This window comes from Populus euphratica, unplaced genomic scaffold, assembly GCF_000495115.2.
Source record: "Populus euphratica unplaced genomic scaffold, PopEup_1.0 scaffold97.1, whole genome shotgun sequence".
In the NCBI taxonomy this organism is placed as follows: domain Eukaryota; kingdom Viridiplantae; phylum Streptophyta; class Magnoliopsida; order Malpighiales; family Salicaceae; genus Populus; species Populus euphratica.
The window spans coordinates 300,458-310,125 of record NW_011499981.1 but is presented as its reverse complement, the minus strand read 5'-3'; the positions used below and the strand labels follow the sequence as shown (position 1 = coordinate 310,125).

Below are 9,668 nucleotides of genomic sequence, written 5' to 3'. Positions count from 1 at the left end.
CCCATCAAAAACATTAACCCTGGCTCCAAACCCAAATACCTAACCCGCGCGCCAAAACCCTATTTCCCGCGAAACCAAAATAACCCGCCAACCACTCTCATTGGTTCCACGCTCCACATTTAAAAACCCGACAAAACCCAGAGCAAAAAAAAAAAAAAAAAAAAGAACCCTCTCGTCTACAGCAAAAATGGCACTGAGAAGCAAGAAAAGTCAAGCTCCAAAGCCGATATTTAGATCCAAAGATGCTGATGATTACAGTGAAGTTTACTGTGAAGAATGTGAGTCAGGAGAGCTACTTCTTTGTGATAAATGTGATGAAGGATTTCATTTGTTTTGTTTAAGACCTATCCTTGTCTCTGTCCCTAAAGGCTCCTGGTTTTGCCCTTCCTGTTCCAAACAAAAGATGCCCAAGTGTAAGTTCATTCTTTTTTTTAAAAAAAAAAAAGATATATTTTTATGAAGTTCTTTTGTTGATTTCTGGGTTTTGTGAAATGGGTTGCTATTTTGTGATTTAGATTTATTTATAAAGCGATTTGATTTTTTGGGTTTTTATGTAATCTGGGTTGAGAATTGTTGACTGGAAAGCAAAGGTAAAAGAAAGGAATATTATAAACAAATTAGGAAGTGAAAATTGTATTAGTAATTATGTGGCGTTTGATGACCTGGAATTGTTAATCTTGTCCATAATATTATTTGTGAAAAATAATTTATTCTTGATTATGAGAGTTGTCTTTTGTCTCAAATCGTTGAATTGAATTTTTTTTTTGATGAACAGCATTTCCTCTTGTTCAAACAAAAATCATTGATTTCTTTCGCATTAAACGGTCCACAGAATCAACTCAGAAGCTAAGTCAAGGTAAACAAAAAAATACTGCGTTGTGGATTTGTTGACTTTGTTTTAATTGATGGGTTGGTATTGAACATTATGTTCTGTTTTTGTTTTAGATGTTCAGAAGAAGCGAAAGCGATCTAGTAGTTTAGTAATGTCGAAGAAGAGGAGGAAGTTGGTGCCATTCAATCCGAGTGAAGATCCCGAGAGGAGACTAGAACAAATGAGATCACTTGCAACAGCGTTGACGGCCTCCGGGGCAGAGTTTAGCAATGAACTAACTTACCGACCAGGCATGGCACTGAGATCTGCAAATCAACCAGCTCTTGAGAAGGGAGGAATGCAGGTAAAAATTGGGAAAGCAATTGATCTATATTAAAAAATAAAAAGAGAGATGTTTCAGTGAATTTGTTAATATTAGTGACGTAATTGTTTTAGTGTTTAGTTCTGATTTATGGCTTGATAGTAACTGGTACAATGTTACTTTGGATGCATGTTGTTGCATTTGAGCATTTGAAATTAGACTACCCATTTGGAATTGTCAATGAATGGGTTTATCGAGATTTTTGGAACACTTACCTATGGATACATTTGAACAGTTAAGCTGAATTTTATGTTTGTAGATAGACACATGCATGTGAATTGGCTAATAGTCTCAAGAATTTTCCTTTCTATCACTTTAAGAAGACTAGACTGAAGTGGAGGGATTGCATATTCTTTTCTTCATCGGAGTTGTTTTTTTATTTTGATTGATTTGCTTTCTTGACTTGGGTTGGCTGTTTAGTAATTATAGAGTTCAGGTTTACTGAAACCCAAGTATGATTTGTTTTACAGGTCTTGACAAAAGAAGATGCCGAAACCTTAAACTTGTGCAAAAGAATGATGAATAGAGGTGAATGGCCGCCTCTTATGGTTGTTTTTGATCCTGAGGAAGGGTATGTGTATATAGTATCCAAGCCTTTTCAAAATTGACTAATTTGTTCTCATTATGGTTAATAAATTTGGATCAGGAGCTTAGCTTAGTATACCTTTTTGATTGTAACAGGTTCACAGTAGAGGCAGATAGATTCATAAGAGACTTGACAATTATCACTGAGTATGTTGGAGACGTTGATTACTTGAAGAACCACGAAAATGATGACGGGGATAGCATGATGACATTGCTTCATGCTGCAAATCCTTCTCAAAGCCTTGTTATATGTCCTGACAAGCACGGGAATGTAGCTCGATTTATCAATGGTATCAACAATCACACGCAGTAAGTTCACTTCATTTTCTACCCTTGATTAACTCCTTTATGCCTTGGAAATAAAAGCCACTGGCAATTGGAATTAGAAGTAGACATTTCAAGGTTAACCTGTAAGTTAGGCAGGATGGGTAGCATAGGGATTCATTGCTGATGCATTTTGGCAGATATGGTTATAACATTTTGCGTCATCTGCTGTGCCTATCACTTGATCATATATCATGGGAAGGAAGTGTCAAGAGTGTATAGAGAACACTGAACATGGAATCGAGTTAATTGTGAATATCTCCCAACTTGAGCTCCTTCATTTTGCAAAGGACCAAAAAATAAGGCAGGAATCTTTTATAAATGCATGAACACGATGTCCATCTAATGCCTGTTCAGGAATCCAAATTTTGCAGGAGGCCTTTCTGTTCTGCACAATTTAAGTCTTGCATTTGCCATTTAACATTTTGTTGGACTGCATTTAGAAAACAGTTGTTACTTTGGTCTAATCTCATAAGAACTGTGTCCTTTGATGCAGGGAAGGGAAAAGGAAGCAGAATCTAAAATGTGTGAGATATGATGTTAATGGTGAATGCCGGGTTTTGCTGATTGCAAACAGAGATATATCAAAGGGAGAGAGGTTATATTATGACTACAATGGATATGAACATGAATACCCTACAGAGCATTTTGTTTAATCTGATTTCCTAAGTTAAAAGAAGACATCAACTAACAAGCTAATCATATGTTGTAGTCATCTCGAAATTAGCAAATGTGAAAAGGTTCTGACTTCTATAACAGGAATGTCTACACACTTTTGTGTACTTAATTTTTGAAGCACCTAAAGGCAGCAGGTCTTGCCTTGCCTGGAGTCAAAGACAGCTATAGTGTGATCCTCGCTGCCATTTCAACCACACAGTTCTGAGTTCTGCCGTACGTATCATTTTCTTAAAAACAAATCACAAGAAATTTGTGTCATGCTGTGATCCAAATAGTTGGAGAACACACAAAGTACTGCAAGACATGGGAGTATTTGAGTCAGAATGACAAGCCTGAGATGCCATCGAAAACATGTGTGCTGTAGATTCAGCCCCAACATAGAACCAACCTGAGATGCCGCCATCCTAACAACACTATCTTAATCTAGAAAAATAGGTAACCTGTAATGATCAGTCAATAGACATATTGTAGTATATATGTCGTAGCTTTCTTAAATGGCATGAGGCATCTTAAGAACAAATCTCTTTGACCCACCATAGCTAGTGTTTAACGGCTTGAAATTATGCAGACATCTGACTCCTATGATGCCAATTCTGGCCTACAGCCTCGCACTACTAAAGCTTGGTCTTTCAAGGCCACAAGTTCAGCATTTTAAGAGTTGTATCTTTACAATGGGCCTATTGGCACCTCCTACCCAACCAGTTCCCTCTCAACCAACCGACAGCAATATGGTTTCCCGGTAAAAACCTTCCATTGGAACAAGATCTGCACAGCGCTCTCATCACAATGCTTTATAATTTATATGATATTGATGATTGACAGTGAAGTTCATGTAATACTCGTACTAAGTTGTACAGAAGCAGCTAGCACTGTCACCCACACACAAACACACACTTTCCTGCAAAACTTGCGATCTTTATTTGATCATAAACTCAGGACCACCCTGTTGCTTCTCAGTGAAAAACATAACTCACGAGTGGTCCAAATTTAGGGTCTGCCATGATCATAGTAGCTGGCAAAGATTATTTAGTAAGTACATATCACTGTTTGGTGGAAAAAATGGGCATGTCCTCAGATATCAGATGTACCCTCACAACTGTGGTCCTGCAACCACACTATAGCCAAAAAATATGATACTGTCATCAGATTATGGATCAGATATGCCCCCCTCACAGGACCACAACTGTGGTCCCAAGAGCCAAAAATCAGAACTTCTCTTTGGGTGTCACTACAAGGTATTAAGGGTGAAGCCAGGCAAATATAGATATATGTTACCAGAGATATTCATCAGAACTCAGATCCCGAGAAAAGGCTTCAAGGTTTTATTGTCCTCACAGAAATGGAAGTAGTCATACAACCAATTAACAGAAATTGTTTGGCTGTCTACTTTTCCATGATCCTCATGTGAGACTATGATGTACATATTTTGTTCATGGCAGTTGAGCTCTCTTTGTGAAGAAGATGATCTCCTTGGTTTCCGTTTGACAACACGGTACCCTGCGACTGCACCCGTGTTTCGCTAGCAAAAAACACACAAAAAAAAAAAAAGCTTTGGCCCCACAGCATTGCCAAAAGTCCCTTGGCCTAGCATATGTGCAACAATTCAAAGTATTTATAATGAACAGAGTTATCTGTAGAACACTTTCGCGGACTCTTTAGCAGAATTTCTTGATGAGGTAAATGCGTAGTTGGAAGAGTTTTTAGATTGTTGTCCCTCTAAGCTTCTTGGTTTTTCATCTTCTTTATTTGATATCTAACATGTCATAGATTTTGAGCAACCTTCTACACTCATTGATGCCTTGTTTTCTATACTTGACATGGCATAAATCTTAAGGAGAGCTTCTTGAGTTTTTACACTTTATTCGTGTCAAATTAGATGAAAATAATCTCAATTTATTAGGTTATGTTTAATTTATATCCATCCAGGATTCAAAAAGTACTTGTTCTATTATACACTTTGAGTCATATGATATTCATGGTCATAAATCTAGGATGCCTGAAAGTCTTCTTCTCATATCTTTTTATACTAGAATGTTTAAATTGGTTATGTATTTTGCATATATAGTTCATGATTTACATATTAAAATTATAAAATAAATTTAAGCAATAAACAATACAAATTTAATATTGATTTACTTGAGTATCATGATACATTTATTATTGAATATTATTTTATAATATAAATTAGAATCAGTAAAAAGTTATAGACAAATAGTGTTAAACCATCTAAAATATTACAAGTAGTTGGGCAAAATATTTATGTCATTATTTTACCATTAAAATTTCATATTAGTTCTAATTTTAATGTAAAGGACTAATTGGTTACACATAAATTGTAACATCTTATATCCCTAGCAATCCTTTTGAAACACCTTACATCGTTGTTTTTATATTTGGCACAAAAAAAAATGATAATATTATTTTGAATGCATCAATTATTTTTATCATGAATAATGAGATATAGCGAATCTCAGTTTATGAGATAAACAACTAGATTTAGATTATATTTAGATTGTCAAATAAACATCAAAGTAGCTTAATCATAATCTTTAAGAGCATTATTCAAGTTACTTTGAAAGTTACTTTGAATTAGGTCGAATTTCTTAAACTCCATAAAAGTTAGTGGGACATAAGATTTAATATACAGGTTGTGCACACACAGAATTATTGATGGTGGAAAATAACTCAGCTTAAAATTTAAATTAAGAGAATGGACTCATTTAAAACCAAGATGTTGAATTTTATTATTAGATTTTAGTTTACATTGTTTTTTTTTTCCGGCTCTTATTATCTAGTGGGTTTTTAATTCAAAATTCAATTATGATTAGGTTTTTATTATTTATGTATATTTTTCTTAACAATACAATCCATGTTCTATGAATTAAATAAAATTTCGAGAGTTGTATATTTTTTTCAATCTCCATTATTTATTTTCTTTCTTCGACTCTTTTTTTTTTTTAGTTACTTCTCTTTCTCACTTCTTTTCTTAAATCTGTTCTTGTTATGCATCAACTTCTCTTATGTATTTAAGTAGTGCATAGATTTTTTCTTCATGCCCATCACTTTCCTTTCTTCTTCAACAAATCTTTCTAGTAGAACATGCTAAGCAATTTAGGTCTATAGGCAGCTTTTACCATTTTCCACTTCTTTTTCTCATAATTCTGGCAATGCTTCTCTAGGTCAGTACAATATGCTGATTGAGGCCATCGTTTTCTTCCATAGATGGGGTTCAAGGGCTAGTCTCCTGTTCTAGCTAGACTAGTACAAGTTGATGGTAAAGCTTTAATTATGGTACCTTAGATTATAGAGAATTATAAATGTTGCCCGCACCATACATTAAAGGTTCCAAAAACAAGATGAAATCATGGAGGGTTAGCTTGATGAGAGATTTATATTTTGTCTTTTAATCATATTTTGAAATTCGTTTTTTTTTAATATTAAATCTTTCATAATACATAGACTTGTGTGGAATGATTGTTTTTTTTGTATATAAATCATTCGGAAATAAGTTTAATTTTGATTAATGGATAAACGGACTCTAAAACACATTTATTATAAAGATGAGGAACCCAAAAATTGCTATAATATTGTAATAAAAACCACAAAGATAACGATGAGAAATTCAATTCTTGTGTTAGAATATATAGTAATAATATTCTCAAAATATTGCATTAACTTGATTTGATCTCTCTCTCTCTCTCTCTTTTTTGAAATAGGATAGACTCTTAAATCAATTGCCATAGCTATTAAGTATTAAGTACACAGATTAACAGAGAAGAACACATAAAAGTTTGAAAAAGATAGAAAATTATCCAACAAAACTAAATCCACAATTAAATCAAGCAAAAAGGCCCTAATAAGAAAAAAAAAAAAAAAGCTATAACCAATTGACTAAAATGATCTGCAAGATGATTCTTCTCTCTATAAATATAATCAAAGCACACAAAATAAAGCCTTTTGTATATATTGAAAATATCACTGAATTTTGTTTGGAGATGTTAAGGCTGCATAACATTATTTTTTTTAATTCAAGTAATTGCATTGTATAGATTTAACTTCAAAACTCAAATTTATAGAAGTATAGTAGTAATCACTACTCAAAAGTTGATTTGATCCCATAAATATTGTAATTTAGACATAAAAACTTACGAACAAGTTTTTCACGATGCAATCACTTGTAATTCTTTATTCTCTTATAGTTTAGCACCTTGTAAATCCAATTTAATTTCTTTTTAATTGAAATACATACATATAGGTGCGAACAATCCAAGCACATGAGAAGAATCAAGAGGGTAAGGGATATCAAGAACGATACATACAAAAACCAAGAGATACAATAATCATCTAACTCCTAATTCACTGAATTTCTGATTGCCTTTCATTCTCAAAGGAAAGAAAAAGATAAAAAAAAGGTAAGTAAAGATCAAAGGCAATGCATGCTTATTGTATAAAGATAAAAGTGGGTAGTGGGTGCCCATACTCATAAACACTATTCAGTTTTCAGAGAAATGCAACCATCAAAGACCCACCCCACTAGCTTGTTTGGTGGAAAACTGTCGACTACACAACCTTTCTTACTCAGATTTCAACATGCATAAATCCAGCCGCAGTACTACGGATTATCTTAGGTCCATCAGCACAAATATCAATATCAATATCATTATCATATTTTCCCTTTCACGTTTTGAAAGCAAGAACCCAGAATAAAAAACAAGACATTTTTCCTCATATTATATGTATAACACAAAGATTTGTGTTTTTTTTTTTTGTGCTAGGTCAACTTGATTGTGAATTTTTGAACATCCAATTATAGTTCTTTTCCCCTTCTTGGCTAGAAAAACATATATAATTTGCAATTGAGTTATTTACAGAATTTTAGTAGCCATGGTTTTGCATGCAGGAGGGACCAATGTGCCCTTACTTTGCAACTCATATCTCGATAGAACTGAAAGAATGCCTGCACCCATCGAGGACGGACTCAAAAATGCCATGATTGAAGGATGTGTGGGTCTTTCTTTCAACATAAAGAGAATTAATGGTCTGATAAAAATATCCCCATCACCACTTTTTTCATAAATAAAAAGTGACAAAAATCCTGAACTAAAATAGAAATGTATAAGATGCCAATATTTTTTTTTTAAATCCTTTTTTAGGGAGCTAGCCATTGTTAATAGCCTTTTCTAACTATAGTGAATTACAACTCAAACCCTACATTTTTAAGAAAAAAACTATCTAATTGCTCTTATTTCAAAAATAATTTCCCAGTTAGTAAAGTTAGAAATAAAAACTGATGAGAAAAACATTAACTATCATCGCTCTACATCTCACGTCTGACGAACAATTAATAGAAGAATTAAGTTATGTTTCTCTCTTCCACCTTCTCTTCATTAATTATTTGAATGTTAACAGTTAAGAAGGATTGTCTTCATGCACACATGACTTATTTTGTATATCAAAACATCTTGATCGATTATTACAATATATTTTATATTATTGTGCCTAAATAATGCAAGATTTTTTTTCAACAAGCCTAGCTAGATCATCACCTCAGACCCCGAGCAGACGCCATGGACTGCAGATTTCTACAAATCGATCGAGGCCTGAAGAAAATAAAGTTTCCATCCAAGGGGAGGTTATGCCCACACCAGACTCACATGCAAGCAAGTTCTACATATATACATTCATTATTGAATGAAATACATTAATGGCCACACCTCGCAATCTAACTTTTCTACAAGTGGTTTGTAGGCTTGGCTTCTTGTATCCCTCCTGGGCAGATCTTAGATGCCATGGTAGGCTACTTGCAATGCAGAGAGGAGAATGGCCAATCCTTTTGTCATTTTGTTGCATCATGAAGGTAATTATGGTGACCACAGGCGATAAGGATTTGTTGTTTTATTCCCATATTGATTAGCACTCATGCAACAATATGTCATCATGGCTTTAAAAAACGTAGAAAATAAATATCCCTAATAAAATTCTTAGATTTCCAATTATATATATATAAACAATTATAGAGTTTATCGATTAATTGAGATATTATTTAAATCGGGACTAAACAAAAATATTATTTAATTAAAGCTATTGATTAATTTAGATTGTAATTGTAAATCACAATGATTACCAAACTAATATTTGTGTAAGAGCCTAGCATGCAATGTTGTTGATCAAACGATTATGATCCATAAAAGCCAAATAATTAATAGTATCAAACATAAATTAGGTAAGACTACTTCAATTGTCGGCCATAACGTGATTTTCCCTCTTTTAATGAATAGACTTCGACTCAAAATTATTGAGAATTACATTATCAAATTTCAACAATATTGTCACCTACTTGTATCTTATAATTTAATTATGTCGGCAAACATAGATTATCAAGTAGCTTGTTGAGGAGCCATTCATGTATGCCACGTAACCTATATACGTGACCTAGCTTTACAAGGACACACAAAGAGAGTGGTGCATCCTCTCTGGTCTCTACTCCAAAACCCTAAGCTAGCTAGCTCCAACCTTTCTATCCAGCTCTGTGGATGGAGCACCAAAATTGGAAGGGATGGGATAAAATTAGGAAATTGCTGACAAAACAAGAGCTCTTGTGGGGCCTACAACCTCAAGCCTTGGGATCATCATCTAATATTGTCAAAGGCGAGGTTTTGAAGGGAAAAAAAAAACAAAAATACAAGTCAACCATTAGCAGAATCTGGTGCTGTTTCCGGTGGCGGAGCCACATGGACAAAAAAGGCAATTATCCCCTTAATTTTTTTTAATATTTTAATATTAATATAATAATGTAATGAATAGTTGTTATTGGAAAGTTGTTATTGCATTTTATTTTTTTTCTTTTTCTTACCTTAATTATACAATTTTTTCCTTTTGCTTTCCCTA

General features: G+C 33.6%; 1 protein-coding gene across 1 annotated transcript; it reads left to right on the top strand.

The window, feature by feature from the left end:
* On the top strand, nt 1-2,881 carry LOC105139778 (histone-lysine N-methyltransferase ATXR6-like). The gene is made up of 6 exons (XM_011046379.1): nt 1-413; nt 776-856; nt 946-1,175; nt 1,664-1,764; nt 1,875-2,087; nt 2,599-2,881. Exons 1-6 carry the CDS (start codon nt 188-190, stop codon nt 2,756-2,758), a joined length of 1,011 nt encoding a protein of 336 aa, XP_011044681.1. The 5' UTR covers nt 1-187; the 3' UTR covers nt 2,759-2,881.
* Nucleotides 2,882-9,668: the final 6,787 nt, after the last annotated feature.